We start from the raw sequence: 23448 nt of genomic DNA on the forward strand, positions 1-23448 counted from the left end.
TTTGTTTTTTTTGTTTTGTTCTGTTTTTTTCTCAGATATTAAGGATACAATAGTGTTAATGATTACAACAATATAACATTATCTACCCTTTATTTATATTATATTTATATTAATTTTTTTCTAATTTGGTTTACTGCCTATAAAGAACCTGTCAGGCAGTGGTGTTCAATCATACCATAGTGTATTGTTTGCTATTCTTGTGTCGAGTCTGGATCCCATCCTCTACTCCTCAAAAAGACTCCAGAACATTCTGTTTTGTTACTAAAACTTTGTGTTTGCTGGCTGCCAAACCCTGAAAAAAGATACAGATTGTAAACATTTGATATTTATTATACATGTTGCACTATGGCAGACAAAAAATTATGACTCAAATGACACAATATTCTCATTCTCATTTAATTATTGTATGTATGGTAGTACACATGTTGTGCATTGTGCTATTGGCCTGTTTGTTTTTTGTTTGTTTTTGTTTGTTTTTTTGTTTGTTTGGTTTTTTTTTTGTTGTTGTTTTTTTGTAATAATGGTAAATGTCCTATATGCAAACTAAAAATATATATATGAAAAAATTCTACATGTAATTTTTTTTTTTTTTTTTTTTAAATACAAACAAAAAGTAATATTACTCAGTCAGTGGGTGTATGGATGGGAAAGTCCTACTTGGGGCTACAAAATGTTTGCCTGCATCGTTAGTGACATCTAGTGGCAAAAACTCCCATCACGCCCAGTAATAAACCTGCTCCAACTACATGCATTGTACACCATTTAACACATAGGTCTTTGGCAGTATAGTAAGCCATCACTCACCACCCTCATTGAACCTTATATAAAGCTATATTTGGTCGTATTACTATAACACTGTTTACCTGCACTCTGGTCATTATGTGTCTCTCCATTGTCCCTCTGTGTACATGTTGTAGCCTGCTGCAGAGCCAGGTGATGTGCAGGTGAGGGGACAGACACAGGCAGACAGATGGAGGTTTTGTCTTGGTTAAAATCTGTTTAATATTGACTCGTGATAATTTAAAGGACATGCTCATTTCAGTAATGCTACAATACATGAAAAAGGTGTACATTTAAAAAGGTATACCATGTAATTTTTCTGGTGGAGGATACACTTAGTTTCCATAGAGAAGTAATTGATTTGCTTAGGATATTGCACAGTATATCATTAAACTTATCTATGTCTATGGAAACAAGCAGGTGACGGCACTAGGCCAAGTTAAAGGATCTGTGGAGACGCAACCTGACTCAGTAAGAACGCATGTTATGTTAAAGTAGTTTTTGGCCAATAAAACTCCTGCAACTGAATAAATGAAAGATAGGTGTGCTTAATGCATTTTAAACAAATGCATGCTAAATGCTTAACTGTACTTACTATAGCCTAACAACAAAAATATGATCGGCTTATTTTTTTCCAATAACATTTTTACACAAACACATATTTATATTTTTTCTATACAGTTCCCCATTACAAACTATCATCATTGTCATAATATATTAAGAATGTATAAAAACAAAACAAAAAAATACATTTCTCCCCAAACATTTCTTCAATATATTAACATAAAATAGATATTATCAGAAACTTTCATTTAATATCTACTCAAAATATATTTGTTTTACATGGACAAATAAGGAGTGCCTCTCTTAACCAGGTCTGATCAAATTAATCAGATGAGCCACCATTTTGTGCCTGGTTCACATCATGCAGTTGATTTCACTGGGAAATAAAGCCAAAGATGATTTGCATGTGACTCTGGTAATACTGGCTCTAGACCAACTATCGCTATATTACATTTTCGTCTTCTTCACTGATAATTCCAGTCAATGGATAAATTAGGTGGCATTATAAAGATAATGTTAAATATGCTTTGTAATTGTGAAATTAAATAATTTGGTTATACACAACTTGCTGTACTTGTACTTTTATTTTAACAGACCTTTTACCCTACAGTTTAGACCAGTGGTTTTCAAACCGTTTTCTTCTATTACATCACAATAAAATTCAGATGTTCAAACCATGGGGCCTAAAATAATTTATATTCTCATATAGTGTTTATTTGATTGGTGTTGCTTCCATCAAAAACTTTAAATTGTCTTGGACTGTACATCCTAAAAAATATTAATATATAGATAATGTCACAAATTTTTAAAATTAACGGGACCCCAAACACATGGACAACTTTTTTAGTATATACTGCTAAATCGATTAACAGAAAATAGGCTACATCGAATAGAATAATGACATTCAGTTTTTTACGCAGATGTTGCCCAAGTGTTTATTCTACTCATTATATTATGCATTTGAAGCCAAGACTTCCTCTCAGTCTCTGGTTCCATGCATGATTGAGGGACAGTTCATACAACCTAAGAACAAGTCTATAGGGATAAGTATCCATGAGGATTAGGAGAGAGTGGTTGAGCGGTGAGAGACTGCATTGCTTTATCATATCAGAGAATGTGCAAGAGTTAATGTCAGCCTCAAGAGCCTACCAACCCGGACAGAGAGTAGGATGTTGGGGTTCCTGGCATGAGTCTCAGTGGGCTAGAAGCCTTTTCTTAGCTCGCAATATTAAACCACCAGTATTACAAATAGATAAATACTTTTTTTATGTAGAAATTCAGATATTGTCCAATATACATGAAATTTTCAATTGATAAATCAAATAACCATAGCATTTTGCTAAATGAATAAATGAATATATGAATATATGAATGAATGAATGAATGAATGAATGAATGAATGAATGAATAAATAAATGAATAGGCACTTGGGTGGTGGTAGTTAGCTTCTATTGATTAACATTCAATACATTTAGTTTGGCAACTTGTCATAGTGAAATAAGCATAAACAAAGTTAAATACATATCTGCAACACCTGCCTTTTGCATCTATTGGTTTGCAGTAATAAAGCTAGTTAATTAGACGGTCATGGTCATGTGACAGTACGCAGGAGCACGTAAACCAAAGAGTAATATTGGGGGAAGAGAATATTTGGTTCAGCACGGTTTTGCCACCCACATTATACATGGGATTCTATCATGGTGTACTTTATGGACATTTAAATGTGCATGTTACCTAAATATTGACTCATAATCATAAATACATATTTTTATGATTAAATTTTAAAAAGAAGATGCAGTTATCAAGAGCTGGTTAAAGGGAAGGTGCTTATTTTTGCCTCTTTTTTCATCTAGAGTCACCAAAATACTTTCAAATGACAACCACCATTGTCATTTGAACCAACCACCATGAGCTTACCCTTAACACCTCTTTAAAAATGTCTGGAGCCGCCCCTGGTTGCTTGTTAGAGAGGATGCCTTGTTTCTGGGTCAGTCCGAGTCTCAGGTATTTGAATAGCCAGTAACAGCACCTGTACACATGTTTGCATACAGCTACACACATGCACAAACAAATGACCCACAAAGACACTGGTCCACTGAATAAATGCCCTTCTGCAGGTGGAAGGTTTCTATGGCAACTAATCCAGGTGAAGGTGCTGTTGAGTGAACATCTGCTGGTCTCCTCACAACCCCTGTGATCTCTGAATGGCTAAATGACCAAACAACCAAATCATGTTTATGTCTCGTGTAACATGGCCCTAGTGTAAGGTTTCATGCATCTTATTTTTCTCAATGAAGGTCTACTCAGTACCATGGTAATTAATCCCACTTTCTCTAAAAAAGATAGATGTGGATACTATGGCTAATTTCCAACAGGATCAAAGTTGACCTCAATAGCAAAGTGAGATAAAAAAATAATAATAGGCCAAGTTGTTGCAGTAGCAGCAGTTTGGCTGGGATCTAGAATATACACTATAGATACTCAATACTAAATAATTTACAAAGATTTAAGTCTAGTTACCATTAAATCTTCTCAGGTTCAGATGGATGTCATTGACAGATGGATTAACCTATCAGAGAAACACATATGGCTGCTTATGAGTAAAACAAACAAACAAAAAAAAATAAAATAACAGGGGACTGACAATGTTTAAATTTAGGCTCAAAACGAATGTTTAGCTGTGCATACGACTGAAAAGTTTTTTCTTCTGCACTCTCCTCTTTTAATGTTAATTTTATGATGATTATTTATATCATGACTTTGTATATAAATTGTGCTATATAAATAAGCCTGCCTTGCCTGAACAATATCATGGATTTCTGTAGAATCAATAAGCAAAGCTCTAAACTGTTAATCTTTATTCAAAATGATGGGTGACCAATAAACTCCTTCGTTTCACATGCATCACCAATATAGATATAAATATTATATATTATTATATAATAAAAAATTATAAAATAATAAAAAATTATAAAATAATAAAAAATTATAAAATAAAAGTGAGCGCATGGTCACATTTGATCCTATAGCATGAGGCACAACTGAGGTTGTGGGGGATCAAACTCATAACTTTGGATAAAAAATACAAAGATGTCATTCTGGACTTGCCAGGCAAAGCAGTAGTACTTGAATATAGGCATTGTATTAGTAGTAACAGTAGTTCTTGCCAGGTGTATTTCTAGTAGAGGCTAGTTACTAGTGGTAGCAGTGCAAGTGTTGTCACTTGATCATTTTAACATGGGCTCAGTGTCTAGAGCTCTAGTCCACTGACTAAGGGCAGAGGATCAGTTCCATGCTCCAGGATGGACCAGGTTCTGCCATTGTGCCCTTAGGCAAGACCCACTTTGTCTTAAGTATGAATGCAGTGTGTGCATGAGAGGTTGTTGGTGGTGGACAGAGGGAGGGGGTTTAGACTGGTAGCCTCACGTCTGCCAGTTTGCCTCAGGGCTGTTGTGGTTACAGAAGTAACCATCACCTAGTATGGAGCAAGTATAAAATGACTGCAAATGTAGCACTTTGAGAGGTTGTGACAAACCTGTAAAGTCAGTGTAAGTGGTGAGAATTACTGCTGAATCACTGATTATTTTTACACATGAATTAATTAATGATAATACCTGTAATACTAATGGCAGTAGCTTTTATCTTACTTTTACTCACCATTGTCTTCAAATGAACACAACTGAAGGAGCTCGTATTGACACTATCTTCACATATTTTGCATGATGTTTGGGTCTACATTGCTTTAACAATAGGTTTAGTGTTGTGTTGTCTATCTAGCCATAGTGTCTTAAATGTCCATAATACAGATCCAAATCAACCTCTCACTTTTCTACAGTACTGCATTTGAGTTTTTTCTTTTTATTTTTTTTTTTTTTTTTTTTTTTTTTTTTTACAACAAATCTAAAAAATGCCCCAACTATCATTGTAACAACAGTAAAAAGCTTAAATGGATCTGGCCATGAGGCATTTGCATGTCTCTTATTATCAGTAACTGTCAGAGGAGGCAGCACACAGCCCTCAGGCACTCCTTCACCAAACCATTTAAAACTGGGGACTGAGAACACTTTAGCAAAACAGGACACCGACTATAATCTTATTACAACAATACAGATACAATCATTCAGCCTGATTTAGGGTGGAGGGAGATTCGTGGTCTTGTGAACGTCAATGGTAATTTAGTTTCGCTACTCAAGTCAATAGAAAACAATATATCAACTAAAAATGAATCTAATAAATTTGAATAGTATATAATAGTTAAGCAGGTTTATATTAGGGTACACCATAGTGGATGAATGTTTTGTGTTATTATAATGGTAGCAATCATAGTAAACCTAAACAAAACTAGAAGTAGAATCTTTAGTATCTGATGGAGGGTCCACCACGTGCTTGTCTCTATGGAAAGGTTTATTTCTTTACCTAGAATGTTCTACAGAGTGGCATTTAACTTGTCTCAAGATTACACCACTGGGTCAAGTTACATGTGGAGATGTGAGCCTTTTTCATAGGATTTTTTGGGGCAAATTTATTATCTATTTAAAATGTATATATTCTTCTAACATATTTACATGGTACCAGTGAGTAATACAAGTGTAGATTCCCTAAATAGTCTGTAATTGAATGAATGCAGCCTGTAGCCTATTAGAAGTTGTATGTAGAGGTTGTATTATTGTATGTCTCATTGTGTTCTGAACAAATTGAGGATAAAGGGTGTAGCCGCAGCAGTACCAGTCAGGACGGTTGGTTTAACCTGACATGGGACAGGTAACCAGGATACCCAGGAGTGTGTGCTCTGCTTCCCTCTAGGTTTAAACAAATATTGACTAGGAGCTTTGGACAGGCAAATGGCTTCTCTGATAGGGCCATGTTACATGTACTACTAGTGAGCTACGACAGGTTAAAAGCAGAAGTTGGTAGTTAGTTATGTTTTCTCTGCCAATATGGTTTTAAAAAAATATATTTATCTCATTTCATTCATTTGTTTATCTTTTTTTAAACTATTCTTAGGACTAATACCAACATTTCAAAAATGGCTGTCAAAAATGACTGCATCAATACTTTTTTTTTAAAGCTACATACACTTTGTCATTTTAGATGTATATATAATGTTTTAAATGGCAGGTGTCTCTATAGGATGTCTCATTTACAGGGAATGGACATGGTAACATTTATACTTTGAAAGCAATACAAAGATGATCACGGGGTGATTTGTTTGACTTGGAATTAACCTGGAAACTGTAATCTCACAGCAAACACAAGAGAAGATTTTTAGTTGTAATGCCAGGTTATGTGCATAATTGCAAAATATTAAAAAATACCTTGATAATTGCAAAATATTAAAAGGTACCTTGGTTAAAAAGCCTAAAATATTTACCATATCCCTAGCCCACTCACGTAATTGTTCAAAAAGTTTATTTAACTATAAAACATTGGTGATTACACATTCAAGTAGATATGATAAAGCAATGCATTGTTTTGATGAAGCCAAAACAATGTTTTTCTATAATGTGGTTTGTTAGCTTTTAGGTCTGAAACCTTTTCTTCATGAACATTGTTGTTGTGCCTGAACCTTAACTATTTCCACAGATCAAGTGTACCTGTATCTTTACTACGGAACATTCCAAGCAAAACAATAAAATAGTTATAGCAATAACAAGGTTAAGCAGGTGACGAACCCTCCACCAGAAGATGCAGACGGTGAACTTTAAATAATTTTTTTGCTCCCAAGAACAAAACCTCCACAAGAAGTCAAAATTAAGGCAAAGTGCAAAAATTCACTAATAATGTTGTGATTTACCAAACTGATATTACCTAAATTACTTACTTAACAATTAGTATCCATTGACTATGTGTGCTCTGCTTCCCTCTAGGTTTATGCCATGTGCTCCAAACCTCTTGATGATGAATTGTGTATCCAAAAAGCAGATGGATCCATCAGATGCATGTGAGAGAGGTTAATGTTTAGTTAATGATTACCATAACCTTCCATTAAACCCCTGTCTGCGTGGACCGGTGACGCAAGACATGGACAGTAAGGAATATAGGGCCCAATGGAAAAAGCAGCACTGTTTTGTCAGTGTGCCAGAGGCATCACCCAAGTTGTAAATGTCAAACTTTTAGTGGAACATTTGGTCATAAAAAATACATTGAGCAGGCACAAACTACAATTTAAATAACTTATGGAGCAGTCAATTTGTTTGTTTTTTTTTAACCAAAGAAATTGTATGGGAATTTTATTTATAGAGATATAGATAGAGATATAGAGAGATAGAGAGATAGAGAGATAGATATTGTTAAAACCAGACCTTGTAGTTATAAAATTAAAGTCAGTTTTCTAGAGCCTTATCTTTCGCCAGCTGTATGCAAATAAGCACTCTCTACCTATACTTTTTCATTGAAACCTCCTACACACCTGGAGCTTGGGTTTAACAAACTCTTTTTATTGAAATGCATTGTGCATACATAAACATATGTCCAAATGTATTTCCCTTATTACAAATTTCCACTACATCCATGAATTCAAACCATATGGCGTCTTTCATTCTTACGCATGCGTCAAGAAGAGTGTATTACGTCCACAATTTGCATAGCTAGGACCTTTTACGAAAATTATGCTCCTTGATGGAAAAAAGTAGAAAAAACTTCGCAGTTGTCTTTACAGATGTCAATCCGTACCTGCATAACGCGAGCCGAACGAACAAAACATCACCTTCAGGTATTGTACGTGAGGCTCAACGTGAAGCAAATACGGACATCAAAGTCTTCTTCACCGGGATTTCGTGGCATATTCCTATTATCTGAAAAGTTTGGAAATGTTAGTTGACCAGTAAAAGTAACATTTGAGATCAAATTAAAGGTATTCTGTTATAACATACCTGCAAATGTAGCAAACGTGCGCGCAATGACTGTGGTATGACACATCTTTACGCGCACTGGATGTGGCGTGCCAGAGACAGATACACACCTTTTATACCTGTGTGCCTCGTCTCTGCCCCTCCATCACCCCTCCCCTGCCGTGCCTCCTCCCTTCGGTGCACTCCTGTGAGTAGATTGTCCTGGCGCAGACACCTGTCGAATGGTGCGTTACTCTGATCCAATATTGACACAAAGCGAGAGGTGTGTGCGCTCTGGATGCAGTTGGGGTGTGTGTGTGTGTGTGGGGGGGGGGGGGGGGGGGGGGGGGGGGGGGGGGGGGGGGGGGGGGGGGGGGGGGGGGGGGGGGGGGGGGGGGGGGGGGGGGGGGGGGGGGGGGGGGGGGGGGGGGCGCGTGCATCCTCCACTTCTCCAATCACCCGGCAACGCGCGTGACCTTTGTACCCGCGCTTATGAGTAAAAGGCCTATTGTTAGAACTAGAGCAGCCACCTCACCACGCAGGCCTGGGCAACATGCATCCTGGCCCATACATTTACATACATATGCCTTGCAAATTATGTTCGTGTAACGTTGTCTTATTGTAGTATAGTGAGGAGTCAGTATTATGTTGGGAAAGCTCAAGACATTAATTTTAAAGAGTGTTAAATAGCTTAAAATGTATGTAGGGTGTTTTCTCCAGAAATATGTAAGCGATTGTTCGGGTATTGCGCCTATCACAATTCAAAAGTAATACATTATAAATAATCCTAGTCTAGTTTTCTAAAAGACATCTTGAATTGGGGATGTCAAACTGCTTCTATGAAGTATTCAGAATGATTACAGAAAAAAACAAAACAAGATTTATGCTGGAAGTTGTCAGGTATAGAAGGATGTAGGGAGTCATCAAAGTGTCAGACATGAACTAGGAGTGGCTGAGAGAAAAAGCTTGAAAAACCACTGAATCAGAATACATGCATATGCAATACAATATAGCCTATATTCAAACTGACTCCTTAAACTATATCGAAACTACATTTTTACATGCATAAAGAGAACAAATGGAATTAAAAGCTATTTGAGCCTTTTATTTATTTGTTCATGGTCCCTTGAGGTAACTAAAAGAATGACATTAAAGATAGAAAAATAGGAAAAAAATGTATGGCATTTTACCTGATGATGAAAGATGAATGAAACTATTGTCTTGTTGTTTTAGCAGCGACTGTAACCAGGACATTAGGCTACATAGAAAAAGAAAAATGGCCTCAAATAAACAAAAGTTTAACTTGACCTTTCACAAGCCTGTTTAAAAGAACACCTGAAATCAATGACTACATATCTGTGTATTTTTGATAAATTAGAAGGACGGAAAGCGTTGGAAAGGACAGGTGGCTCAATCAATCAAGCTAAACTATCTTAATATCTATTTCAAATTTAGCCGATTATTAAGATAAAATTGTTACATATTAATATGCCAGTCTCCTATGCAAATAAACTGTCTAGATATGACACACTGTACCTAGGAACATTTCATTATAATGAGAAACTATGATCAATATAGCTGATGTATGCCTAAAGGTAGTCCTGGACAAACAATTGAGAACATTTAAAACCATAATATAATATATCATATAATACAGTAAAATGTCCCAAGATCTAGGAACAAAAACTTTTTATTTTTACCAATACACATAATACAGACTACATTATCACAGCTCTTTCATTGAAATATAGTTGAATATTTTAATTTGAAATTGAGACACAAAATTCAAATCTACTGTTGACTCAAGGCCAGCCGCTGTGTATAGCCGTCCCAGCCTGACTTCCTGTATGCCTCGGCAGCTTTCAGCCTATCAGGGGCCTCCAGGATTCCGCGTCCAACAATGATGACATCAGAGCCTTTGTTCTTGATTACCTCCTCTGGGGTGGAGTACTGCTGACCCAAACCATCTCCTGGAGCTACAAACAAAATAGGAAAATGAGTCAGAAGAATGGCATTTGCTTTTGTGGGATTCTCTGTACTATTGCTCCACCTAGTGTTGACAAACAAACATTGCAGTGTTATAGTAAATATATTTGTTTATTGGATAGCTAAGGTGAATATGCAAAAGCAATATTGTGGTTTGGGACAACTTTGGTCTTATATAGAAGAAGGTCAAAGTCAATCATACAAACATAGTCAAACTAACTAAAACTATGAAAGATGCAGAAGACATTGTTCTTATCAGTGCTCCCATTGTCTATGTGTTATAAAGGGTCTAGTAATGTTACCTCTACTCTGCAGTTGCACTCCTGGGGTCATGTGAATGAACTCCGGCCTCATTGTTATCTTCCCTCCACAGATAAAACCCATCACAAAATCTGAATGCTCCTCTGCCATTCTCAGCTGCAAGAAAAAAAACCCCCACCATGAACCAAAAGGGTAATTCAAAAAGAATAAAGGGTGTTAAAGGTACAGTATGTAACTTTCTGGAGATGGCATGTGCCTATACAAGTTAAAAGTTAAAACGATATTTCGGAACATTCTTCATGGTGACAGATGTGTTTTTATGCCATACTGTGGAAGAATATACACAAAGGAACAATATTTCCATGGAAAAAACAGGAGGAGGCCCTCCTCCAGGCTAAATAACAGCCATGTATGTTGAGATGCAAGCCTGCTCACAGGGACAAGGATACGTTTTTCAGTGCAATAAACAACCAAATGAAAAACATGCTTTTGGCTATGTTACATACTGTGGCTTTAAGAAAAAAAAAAAAAGTAAAAACAGGTAAATTCAAAAAGCTAACCGTAGCTTGTGTGTATTCTCCAGTGGCCAGAGAGCCTTGGGAACTCATCTGTGCTATGAGAAGGCAGCCACGCCCCAGAGGTCTGCCCACAGCATTGAGACCCTTCACCACCCCAGGTCCAGGCACAGCATGGGCATTCACTATGTGGGACCAGGACGATATCTGGTACAGTCCACCTGGAGAGAGAGAGAAAATGTCACTGGTATAATGCAGTGAAATATTCAATTCAACTTATTTCTGTAAAGCCCAAAATCACAGCAGCAGTTGCCTCTTAGGGCTGACCATGATAATTTAACCAACAAAAAGTTAGAAAATCAACAACGCAACAATGAAACCGAAACAAACAAGCAAATTAATCCACAGAAAATTAGCAAATGGATAACTGTCCCAGAACATCCCGTCCTTAGACTTCTTGGCAAGGAAAAACAAAACAAAAAAAAACCCGGTGAGAAAAAGAAACCTCAAGGAGAACCACAGTGAAGGAGAGATCCACTCCCATGGATGGGCAGACTGCAGATGTGATACAATGATTAAAATATCTTATGCCAAAACAGAATTATTGGGGATTTTTATACAATCTTGAATGGTACTTCCAGTTACAGGCCTTGATCCTTTGCTTGATATGTACAGCCAAGATAAAATTATATTGCCAGTAAACACTTGTTGTGTTTAATATCCAAGTAATATTCTGTCAGAAGTGTTCTTTGAAAATAAAAAGGCGAGAATAGATCCTCCGCCGCGCCGTGTGGATCGGGGTGAAGCTGTGGCTATAGTAAACACAATTCCAATTCCTATGGATTTATCACCAAACATCTATGGGTTTAAGCATTTATCTGAATGACTGCATCACATTATAATACACATTATAATAATAATACAGTTTGGACATGCATCTAGAGTGTCAAAGCCAATCGTACTGTAGACAGGAAACAGCTGAAGTGAGGTGCACTATAGTTTTGATGAATCACAACTTTTAGCTTGTAATGTGCTACTGTCTTTTTTCGGAGATTTAAAAATGCATCCAATATTTAAAATCACATCAGTAATTTAAAATTGCATCAGACATTTAAAAATCACATCTCAATGCCCTTGTATCTGTGGTCTGTTCTTTTTGGCGCATGTTTCAAAATAGTTTAAGCCTGAAAAATCCTGTAGTGTGTTGTGGGCTTTAGTTTAGCATTTAGCATTTACGACAGTAATCTCAGACTTGTAAACATTGCATTTAGGCCCTACTTTGAATGGTAAAGTCTCATGATTTTTTTTTCTATTTACTTCATACCATCCATCCATCCATTTTCTTCCACTTATCCGGGGTCTGGTCGCGGGGGCAGCAGTCTAAGCAGGGACTCCCAGACTTCCCTCACCCCAGACAAGTCCTCCAGCTCCTCCGGTGGGACCCCAAGGTGTTCCCAGGCCACCAGACATAGTCCCTCCAGCGTGTCCTGGGTCTTCCACGGGGCCTCCTCCTTGTGGGACATGCCCAGAACACCTCCCGAGGGAGGCGTCCAGGAGGCATCCTGAGCAGATGCCCGAACCACCTCAGCTGGCTCCTCTCGACGTGTTGGAGCAGTGGCTCTACTCCGAGCTCCTCCCCTGTGACTGAGCTCCTCACCCTATCCTTAAGGGTGTGCCCAGCCACCCTGCGGAGGAAACTCATTTCGGCCGCTTGTATCCGCGACCTTGTCCTTTCGGTCATTACCCAAAGCTCATGACCATAGGTGAGGGTAGGAACGTAAATTGACCGGTAAATCGAGAGCTTCGACTTCCGGCTCAGCTCCTTCTTCATCACAACGGACCGATACAGCGACCACATCACTGCAGACGCTGCACCGATCCGCCTGTCAATCTCACGCTCCATCCTTCCCTCACTTGTGAGAGATACTTGAACTCCTCCATTTGAGGCAGAGACTCACCACTTACCCAGGGCAAACCACCTTTTTCCGGTCGAGAACCATGGCCTCGGATTTGGAGGAGCTGCTTCTCATCCCAGCCGCTTCACACTCGGCTGCAAACCGCCCCAGTGCCTGCTTCATACCATCACCTCTAAAAACAAAACATTATGAAGACCTTACCTTCATATTGATGCTTGACCGTATTCCCAATGTCTGCAAATTTGCGATCTTCAAAGATAAGAAAGTTGTGTTTCTCAGCCACTGCTTGTAGCTTCTGACCAATTTCTGATGTGTAGTCCTTAAAAAAAGATATATATTTTTTTCCCCACTAGAAGGCATTTCGTGTTCTATTAATCTTTTTCTGTCTTACCTTTAGTATGTCTACGTGTGTTTTGAGCAGACAGATTTTGGAGCCAAGTGAATCTGCAAGCTCCAATAACTCTTCACTGCTGGTTACATCGGCCGACACACACAGGTTTGACTGCTTCTCCTCCATGATGTTCATTAACTTTGATGCAAGTGGGTGAATTTCTGTAAATGAAAGAAGATACAATATTTTAAATCTACTTCTGATTCTGACACAGCAAAAATTATGTATAACACTGTAACCATGACATTAAATGTGTTCAACATGGTAAAAAGCATAGGGAAAGCATAGGAGTTATTGCATTTCACAAATTTTGACTTAAACGTGCACAATTTGACATCTAGTGTCTCCTTGTCTTTGTCTCTCATGTGTGCGGTGCCATCTGACCCCACCTGTCTATGTTTTCAATAAATGGAAGATCAAATAGAAAATCGGGGGAAAAAAAAATCGTCATTCTTTTTTCCCACATATTTCCCAGCCCTAATTTAAAGACATGTTTTAAGACATGTGACTCCCAATGACACAAATGTGTTTCCTTAGTGTCGTCTCTAATAATCAAAGCACATACTTGGTAGTTTGGCTCTTTTAGCATAACTCATCTCTGTGTGCTCGATACATGGCTTCTTGGGAACAGGTACGCCATTACCATTCTCCTCATCTTTGGCCCTTTAGGGTAAAATAAGTAAATGATTAAAATCTTTCTAGCTCTACAACATTCACTGATATCACATTTGTTATTTGTAATTTTGTACATACAACAACCTACGTATCTACAGGTTTTTAGTGTAAGAATTATTACTTTTCAGAATGTTGTGTGGAATGTGGATGGGTCCATGGGTTTCAGAGTGATAAAAAATGAGCACTGCTGCCAATTCAATTAACAATTGAAAGTTCATTATTGCTTCTTTTGAATGGTCAAAAGTTCTCAAAATGTCTCCTCTAAACAGGAAGCTGAAACCCATGATTATGTGCAATACCGATACCACAGCCTATCTATAATAGGCAGTTAAGAATCTATCTGCTTTCTTTCGTGAAAACATAGGTCTCCATCGAGGGAGGACACAAAATTCAACATACAATTAGAATATATTTTACTTGATATATTTTATAATAGATCCATGGTAGAAACGCACAATATGAGTCTCAAAAAAGTAAGCCCATTATAAATGTAAAAATACTACTCAATTACTATACCATGCCCCATGAAGCACATCTTTGCTCATGTTTGAAGTTGAAGAACAGGTAAGCGGAGTTTGAGTTGGCATGAGAATATTTTCAGATGCACTACTGGCTGATGGCAGAGCATATGTCACGCATTGCAATAGCTGCCCAACGTTTTCACCCTCAAAAATTGTCCAGGAAATACTGAAGATTACTGAAAAAGGTGCAAGAAATACAAGTGGCTACAAATGTATTTAGAATAGGTCCTCCCTCAGTGGAGATCTTTCCACTGCATGAAAAAGGCTATTGGCCCAATGCTTAAAAATTATCAACAACATTTTGTATAAACGATGATACCTATAAAGACTATACTACCAGAAAAGTCTGCACATTAGTAATACTTTTTAAACTTTCTCCAATTGGACTTGGTTATTACAAATATAATTATAGAGACCAAAAATTAAGCAATATTGTACCTGAATGTGTTGTTTTCCATGATGAACTTGTGAACGTTTTGAGCCATTTGTGTGTCGATTCGCCCGGCCGCCTGCAGCACGTTGAGCACCTTAAACATGGAGATTATCGGGTGAAGACGTATTCCTTTTGATGCCAACATCTCCACTCCTCCCTGCTCTCGGTCCATCAAAACAACAGAATCTGACACCTGAAAGACAAAGTATGTTGATATGTAAAAATGTACAATGGTTAAGGTGGGTTACAGCCAAAATGCAAGAAAAGATTAATAATTTGGATGTTTTAAAGATGCACTATGTAACTTTTCTAATGCAGCGTGTGCTAGCGACTTTTTCTCCATGGAGATGTTATAGGATTAAATTTATCTGGATCAATGGTGACATGCAGGCAAAATTACAGGTCAGACCTGAGGAGAGACAAACAAACTCACAGTAAGATTTTTTTTTTTTATTGCTCATAAAAACACTATTGAAATTGAATCATTATAGACAAGATTAATGCCATACTGTGGAACATTCCAGGCAAATCAATCCAATCATAGAAAAACGCATATTGTAGACCAAGGACCGGAAAGGTTACATGCAACTTTAAAGAGTCAAAAACTTAATAAACAGATAGTAAGCTATTATTAGGAAAGCTAAATATATTGCAGTTTCTTTCACTGGTATAAATAGAAAAAGAAAGAGTACCGTATTCTCCGCACTATAAGGCGCATCGGAATATAAGGCGCACCTTCAATGAATGGCCTATTTTAAAACAAATTTCATATATAGGGCGCACCGCATTATAAGGCGCATAGAATATAAACTACTGTAGTAGCTGGGGTTGTGTTACGCATCCACGAGATGGAGCTGCGCTAAAGGGAATGTCAACAAAACAGATAAGTCACTCAGTCAAACTTTATTAATAGAATAAAAAAAACGTTCTGAAAACTTTGTTCATTCACAAAACAAGTTAATGCATTCACAATATAGTAACTCTCGAAATAGTGCAAAGCAATAACAATAACTCAACGTTGTTCAAACGTTAATGTCCATAGTCACAATATCTCCCAGCCTTGTTTAGTTGTAAACACGTGAAAGAAACACGTAAAGCCTCACTTTTTCAGTTCATTCCTCATTCATGAATCCGTTGAATTCTTCCTCTTCAGTGTCTGAGTTGAACAGTTGGGCGAGCTCATTCAAAGTGCCCGATTCCGTCTCGTCAAAATCGCCATTATCCGTGTCGCTGCTGTTGTCTAACAGTTCAGTGACATTTCCTGCCTTCGTGAAACTCGGACCACAGTTGAGACTGATATATCAGTCCAGGCATCCCTAATCCATTGGCAGATCGTATGTCGCCGGCGCTGTCTCCCCGTCTCCCCGTTATATAGCGTCGGATCTGTCGCAGATAGAGCGGGTTGCGGACTTTCCAGCAGCGTAACTCCACGCCCAGTCGTGCTCTCATGTAAATTCAAACGGCGTCTCAAAGCGGAGACATGGGCAGTCTAAATATTTTACCATCATTACGGTAATCTGCCTCTGTCTCCGTAAAACAAAAAAATATGGATGGATGTGTAAAATAGAACTAGTTGTGTGAAAAAATGCAGTAAATTCTGATACTTCGTTTGACATGATTTTTATGGCTAAAAAAGAATAAAAGTCTAGGTGAGCTATACTGGCCCATAGTGTGCTCAATCCTTAAAGGGTTATTACCGCTATTATTTCAGAGACGCCTCCTGACTACGGGTGTCATAATTGACCAATATTGATCCATATATAAGGCGCATCAGATTATAAGGCGCATCAGATTATAAGGCGCACTGTGGGTTTTTGAGAAAATTAAAGGCTTTTAGGTGCGCCTTATAGTGCGGAAAATACGGTACATAGATGTCCAAATTATAAAGTCAAGTGTGCCCAGATTGAGATAGTTTGGACATGTGCAGAGGAGGGATTTGGGTAAAAGAATACTGAGATTAGTACTGCAGGAAAAAGGAGGAAGACCAAAGATGTATGGATGTAGTGAACTTCATTTTTTACCTTGAGTCCCTCTTTGTAGAGTACTTCTGCTGTCTCCAAAATACTGGTCCCACTGGTCACTGTGTCTTCAATGATCAAACAAATATCGCCATCTCGACAGTTGCCCTCCACCATACGCTTAGTGCCTGAACACATTACACAATATAATAATAATAATAAAATTAAGCATAAAATTGCATAATCCTAGTTGCGTTAAAATATCATGCAGCATTTATTTATTTACTCTCTCTACACTAATACATCTATTGCCACATCTGCACTGGAGTACACTAATGGAAGCACGTCTGGCATTCTGCACCTACACCAGCCATTACTCACTTGTGCATATCTAGGTGAAATTACTTCCCAGGTTGGGATCAACCTCTGGGATGGTGGGAATCTCTTTCAATATAAGTTGTATTTTCCTTGTCCATTTTCCAATTCATTTTGTTAAATGTGCAGATCATCATATTTCAACTTCAAGTGACATTTTCATTGTTTGTTATAAATGTGTTGATACAGATCTTATTAGTAAAATGTGGGCATATTCAGTATAATGACAACCTGCCACACACTACAGGATTTTTCAATCTTAAAAATTTTTTAAATGTGCAACAAAAAATGCACACACTACAGACCCAAGGAGAATCAGATGAGATTTTAAATCTTACAATCGCCCGAGTGCAAAGAATGTAGCGGGATATGGCAGCGGAGAGACCCTGCACCACAAGCTAAAAGTTGTGACCACACCTCATGTCAGTTATTTATTGTCTAGAGTAAAATGTTTGAGAGACTTTAAAATGTTACAAATATCAGAGCATTTCCAGTTTAGATTCAAGTCAGGACTGTTATATTATTAATTGTGGTGCAATAGCTCAGATAAATGTTTTTTAATGCACAGAAGGCTGGCAATAAACACCACAGGAAGAGTCGCTATTGCTAATGTACAGTAGCTTCACCACGAACCTTTCTGCATGGATTTATGTACATACACACACGTGAAGAATTACACTCACCTTTTTACTTTATAAAGAGCTCTTCCAAATAGATCAATAGTGACGTTTAGTGGACAAAGTGTCATGTAATTTGTTGAGGACAAATTCTAATGGATAATATGGATGAGAATGCTGCAGTTTAACTTTACAACTTTAGGAGAGGTGAGTAATAAAGTTGTCTTTAAATTATCTTCGCTATTTCCTGAGTTTGTATCATACACCTCTGTGTCCATCACTCCGTCTGCCCCTGGTGCTCTGTTTTATTGGTTGTTGCTGTGGGGAGGTTTAGTGGCGTCGCACTGACAACACACATAAGAAGCACAGCGGATTAAAAATTCCATACAAGGATCCAAAGTCAGGTCACGGGAAAAATAAATTGGGTCCTAAATCGGTCAAATAATTCTGTAGTGTGTGGTGGGCTTTTACCAGTGAAATCGCTAACATAGTTTAACAATTTCACATTCTAGTCAAACACTAACCATACTCCTTGGCCTCCTTTCTCCTGATAAGCATGGGCAGCTCATGTTTGGAGCAGATAATTGTAGCCAGAGGCAGAGCTGTGTATGGGACCCCACACACAGAGTCAAACTGAAGGCCCTCATCCTGCAGCTTCTGGTAAATGAGACTGGCAATCTGCAAAACAACATTCACCAGCAATGGATCAAGTTATAATGTAGTAACAATACATGTCATACTATGCCTTACCGTCAAAGTATATGCTTGCCAAGGCACATTTACGCAGCCCTTCATAAATATTACAGTTTTTCATTACATGCCAAGTTAAATACTAAAATACATTTTCTAGATATAGAACTGCATTTCGTGAAAGCAGACATCTGATTTGGATTAAATTATCTATGCAAACTTATTCATACCTTCATACGAAGTGTGTTTACAGCAGTGATTTATTTATTGATAACCAACATCTGACATCTGATTTGGATTAAATTATCTATGCAAACTTATTCATACCTTCATACGAAGTGTGTTTACAGCAGTGATTTATTTATTGATAACCAATGGTGACAATTTATTCTGCTCTTTCCACAACTTTTCACTTAAATTAACTTATTTCACAATTATTAGCATGTTAGGTCAATGTACAGAACTGATATTAAATAAGAAACCAGAATGCATACATGCTTTGGGATGACATTTTATAGATGGTATTTTGACTTTCCTAATTTGAATACATAAGATGAGCAATGTGAAATTTTGACCGTATTCCCATATTCACCAGGAGCATATGTTAAAACATTGCGAAGCTATGCATTCTTAAACTATTTCTGTTGTTGAGTGCAACGTGTATAGCACGTGGCGTGGTACCTGGTTCATGAGCGCTGGATAGGACACCAGAACTCTCAAATCGATATAAATAGGCGTCATCATTCCACTTTTGAGTTTATATTCCCCAAATTTCACCGCGTTTACATCGTGGAGTTTCAGGATCAGACTATCAACGTTGTCCATGTTTACGGGAGCTGTGTAGGAGCCTCAAAAAATGATGAGGAAAGTCAAATAGTTTCACTTCCTGAAACAATCCGCACTAGCAGCAAATTACAACTCACTTCCCCTAAGACTTTCGCAATAAAACCAAAATCAGAGACATCTTTGGTTTCAAAATAAAATATATGTAAAAGATTGAAAAGGACAAATAAGCGCATAATCTGCAGTGCAGTTTGTAGAATAATTATAATTGGGGGTTGGTCTCATCCTTTTTTTTCACGCTCAGGACCTCTACCAGAGGCCTCAGAGCTTGAAGGTTCTGCGCTGTATGTTTGCTTTGCTGTTCCTAGTATATGAAGGTACAATTGTATGTGTAAATTTTGATTTGTACATTGCTATATATATATATATATCTCATATATATATATATATATATATATATATATATATATATATATATATATATATATATATATATATATATATATATATGTCATTTTCTACTGCCCAGGTGAGACTACAGCTCAAGAAGATCAGACCCAGGAAGGCAGCAGGACCAGATGGCATCAGCTCCAGGCTCCATAAGTCCTGTGCAGATGAACTGTGTGCATCTACCTGCTGCACCACTCACTGTCTCACCTGGAGAACCCCGGCAGCACTGTGAGGATTTTCTTCTTTGACTTCTCCAGTGCTTTCAACACCATCCAGCCACTGCTCCTGATGGACAAGCTGGAGACCGCCGGGGTGGACTGTGACCTGGCAGACTGGATCCTGGACTATCTTCACAAACCGGCCCCAGTTTGTGAGAGCCAAGAACTGCGTGTCTGATCTCATGACCTGCAGTGTGGGGGCGCCCCAGGGCACTTTTCTCGAGCCCTTTCTTTTCACCCTTTACACTGCAGACTTCAGACACAACACGGACAGCTGTGTCCTGCAGAAGTTCTCTGATGACTCTGCCATCATTGGCCTCATCAAGGATGACGACAATGTGGAGTACAGAGGACTAACACAGGACTTTGTGGACTGGTGTCAGCAGAACCACCTCATCATCAATACAGGGAAGACCAAGGAGATGGTGGTGGACTTCCGCAGACGCCCCTCTACTGCCCCCTCAGTGAACATCCAGGGAAGGGACATTGAGAGAGTGGACTCATACAAGTACCTGGGTGTTCATCTGAACAACAAACTGGACTGGACTCACAACACAGACGCACTGTACAGGAAGGGCCAGAGCAGGCTCTATCTCCTGAGGAGACTCAGGTCTTTTGGAGTGAGAGGGCCACTCCTGAAGAGCGTCTATGACTCTGTGGTGGCATCAGCCATCCCGTACGGTGTGGTCTGCTGGAACAGCAGCATCACAGAGAGGGAGAGGAAGAAGCTGGACAAGGTCATCAAGAAGTCCAGCTCCGTCCTGGACTGTCCTCTGGACTCAGTGGTGGGGGACAGGAGGGTCCTGGCTAAGGTTATTTCTATGCTGGGCCATGAGTCTCACCCCCTGCGGGCATCTGCTCAGGATGCCTCCTGGACGCCTCCCCAGGGAGGTGTTCCGGGCATGTCCCACCGGGAGGAGGCCCCGGGGAAGACCCAGGACACGCTGGAGGGACTATGTCTCTCAGCTGGCCTGGGAACACCTGGGGGTCCAACTAGAGGAGCTGGAGGACGTGTCCGGGGTGTTGTGGAATTTCTAATAGTGAAAAGCCTTAAAGATATAAAATCAACAGAGAAGTTGTCTTGAATCAAAAAGTCTGGTTTATTGAATCAACTGTGCACAATTGTCAAAGAGCTCTTGTCCCTAGCAGTGTTGTCTCGCCCTCAGCTAACAAATGTAAACAATACAGAGTATTTCTACCACCAACACAATCTTGCCAGTTTTGTCTAATCAAAGTGGCTGGAGGCCGCCAGATGCACACACAAGAGATACTTATACATAACAACAGATGGTATTACGAATGTTAGGTCAAAAAGACCCCTAACAATACAAATAAAGATTTATGCTGAAGAAAGCCATAACAACTCCCCCCTTTTGATTATAATAAATCATATTTATTTTTAATCAACTCAATTAAAATTTTGATTTAAAAATCACACATGGGAAAACATGTACTTAAAATCATACCTGAATAAACATTTCAAAAAGAAAGAAAAATGAATCTTACACCTGATCAAAATAAAATTACAGGAATAACATAACTGTTGTAGTCATACTGATTATGGAACACATAAAAGGAAAAATACAACCTGATTGGTAGTGTTGATTTAAATTACACACATCATTAAGGTTTTCTGTTTTTTCTTTTCTCTTTTCTTATTTTATAATTTTTTTTTGTTTAATCAAAATGCTCAGCAGCCCACTCCATGCCCAAGCCGTTGCTGGACGCATCCGCGCCGTCAGCCACCACCCAGAACATGAAATAGAACTCACTGAGGTTGAATTCTGCTCATCTGGAGCATAAGTTGTGTAACAAACGAGTCGTCGACAGAATCAGAAACATAATCAGGATCAGGTGGATACACAACAGCCTCAGTATTGTATTGATTTTGGACAAAGTGGGAACTAACTATTTGACGCATAGCTTTTAACAGACAGGGGATCACACAGGAACACAAGATTAGGATTATACCTACAATTATGGCCAGATTGATAGGAACATGCTGCCAGGAAGAAGTTACCCATTGGAGAAAGGAGAAAGAGTCAGAGGTGACAGTATTGTGACAGTATCCCCTTCCATTACATCACAAATTCTAGTCAAATTGGCAATGCCCCTTTGAATAGCTCTCCCGTCTTCATCATTAGCAGGAATATAGGTACAACAACTTGAGCCGATAATTGCACACACACCACCCATGCTAGCAGTCAGGTGGTCAAGGACAATACGATTTTGAAGAGCAACAGCTCGCAGACCATGTAATTCAGCTCGCTGGGCCTCGAGAATTGAGATTGTGGTATTAACGAATGAGGAGAACCTATAACTGAGTGTCTCCATTCTAAGCATTAATTTTCCTACACCGACTTGGGGAAACAAGGAGAGGAGTACTTTCTCCCCTGTGGTCCAGAGTTTGTGGTCATCCGGGACATCAGTACCCCACAGTGGATCGTGGGGTGCCATTTCAGGTACACTCAGGGCGCATTTAGTTGTAGGTGCCGCATGAGGGAGAGCTGGTAAAATATAGGAATGGTCAGCGAGAATTGCTGCAGCACAACGGCAAATCCACCCTTGTGGAAGGCAGTCGTACATACCGTAGCTACACAAAAACCTATAACCTTCTGAGGGGACAGTACCTAATACATCAGGAATAGCATAATAGGGTGCACAAAAGCTCCCAGGAGCTGCCTGAGAGACGTTTAACTTGAAGGAGCCGGGAAAATAGGTGCAAGGACTGTATACTACAGAACAGTAAATCAAGCGCAATTTGCCTACGTAAACTGGTTTGCGGGTGACATTAGCAGTGATAAGTTGCTCTTCGGATCGAATTTGGGTATAACACAAAAAATTTAGTACCAGGCCGAATGTGAACTGGACCGAAAATAGGTTCATGACCGGGATTGTCAGCTGACCTGATGGTGGGCACAAAACGACTCACAACTGGGTACTGAGGTTCAGGGGGTTCAACCCGTAACATAGACCAAATAGCTCTGCCTAGTGTTTTTGGAGAGAGCCGTGACACCAGAGTTTCTGGCATGTCCAGAGAGATGTTTGGCACCCGCAGGGGTAACACATGAGGATTAGCAGCTGCTAAAGGGAGGTGTGTACAAACATAACATTCAAACCGATTGTGACTGTCTGCCACATACTCTGCATATTGGTACCAGTAATTTAGAGAATATGGGTAGAATGATTGTACGACTTCATCAAGCTTCTAACCAGGCAGTATCATCCCCTGGCAGATTGCGTTTATTGCGAGTAGTTACAGAGTGGAAGAAACCCGGTGCATATATGAGCCATAGGATGAACATTGTCAACACCACAGAAAACACAAATGCATACCCTAGTACTGTGAGGGGGCTTGCAGCAGTCCATTTAAAATGAAAGAGGGAAAAGCAACAGTAGGCTCAGAAGCCATGTAAAAGCAAAATACCCGTGGATGTATGATGGGAGGTCAGTGAGTCAGTTCCGGTTATCACGAGGCCTCAGCA

General features: G+C 38.9%; 1 protein-coding gene across 1 annotated transcript; it reads right to left on the reverse strand.

The window, feature by feature from the left end:
- Positions 1-9867: 9867 nt before the first annotated feature.
- On the reverse strand, positions 9868-19421 carry umps (uridine monophosphate synthetase). The gene is made up of 10 exons (XM_033987367.2): positions 19194-19421; positions 18347-18500; positions 16894-17018; positions 14878-15065; positions 13809-13906; positions 13244-13404; positions 13054-13171; positions 10982-11157; positions 10463-10577; positions 9868-10144 (listed from the first exon to the last, which is right to left on the reverse strand). The coding sequence occupies exons 1-10, from the start codon at positions 19335-19337 to the stop codon at positions 9966-9968; spliced, it is 1458 nt and encodes a 485-aa protein (XP_033843258.1). The 5' UTR covers positions 19338-19421; the 3' UTR covers positions 9868-9965.
- Between the last annotated feature and the right edge of the window lie 4027 nt (positions 19422-23448).

The sequence above is a fragment of the Periophthalmus magnuspinnatus genome, chromosome 21, assembly GCF_009829125.3.
Source record: "Periophthalmus magnuspinnatus isolate fPerMag1 chromosome 21, fPerMag1.2.pri, whole genome shotgun sequence".
Lineage (NCBI taxonomy): Eukaryota > Metazoa > Chordata > Actinopteri > Gobiiformes > Gobiidae > Periophthalmus > Periophthalmus magnuspinnatus.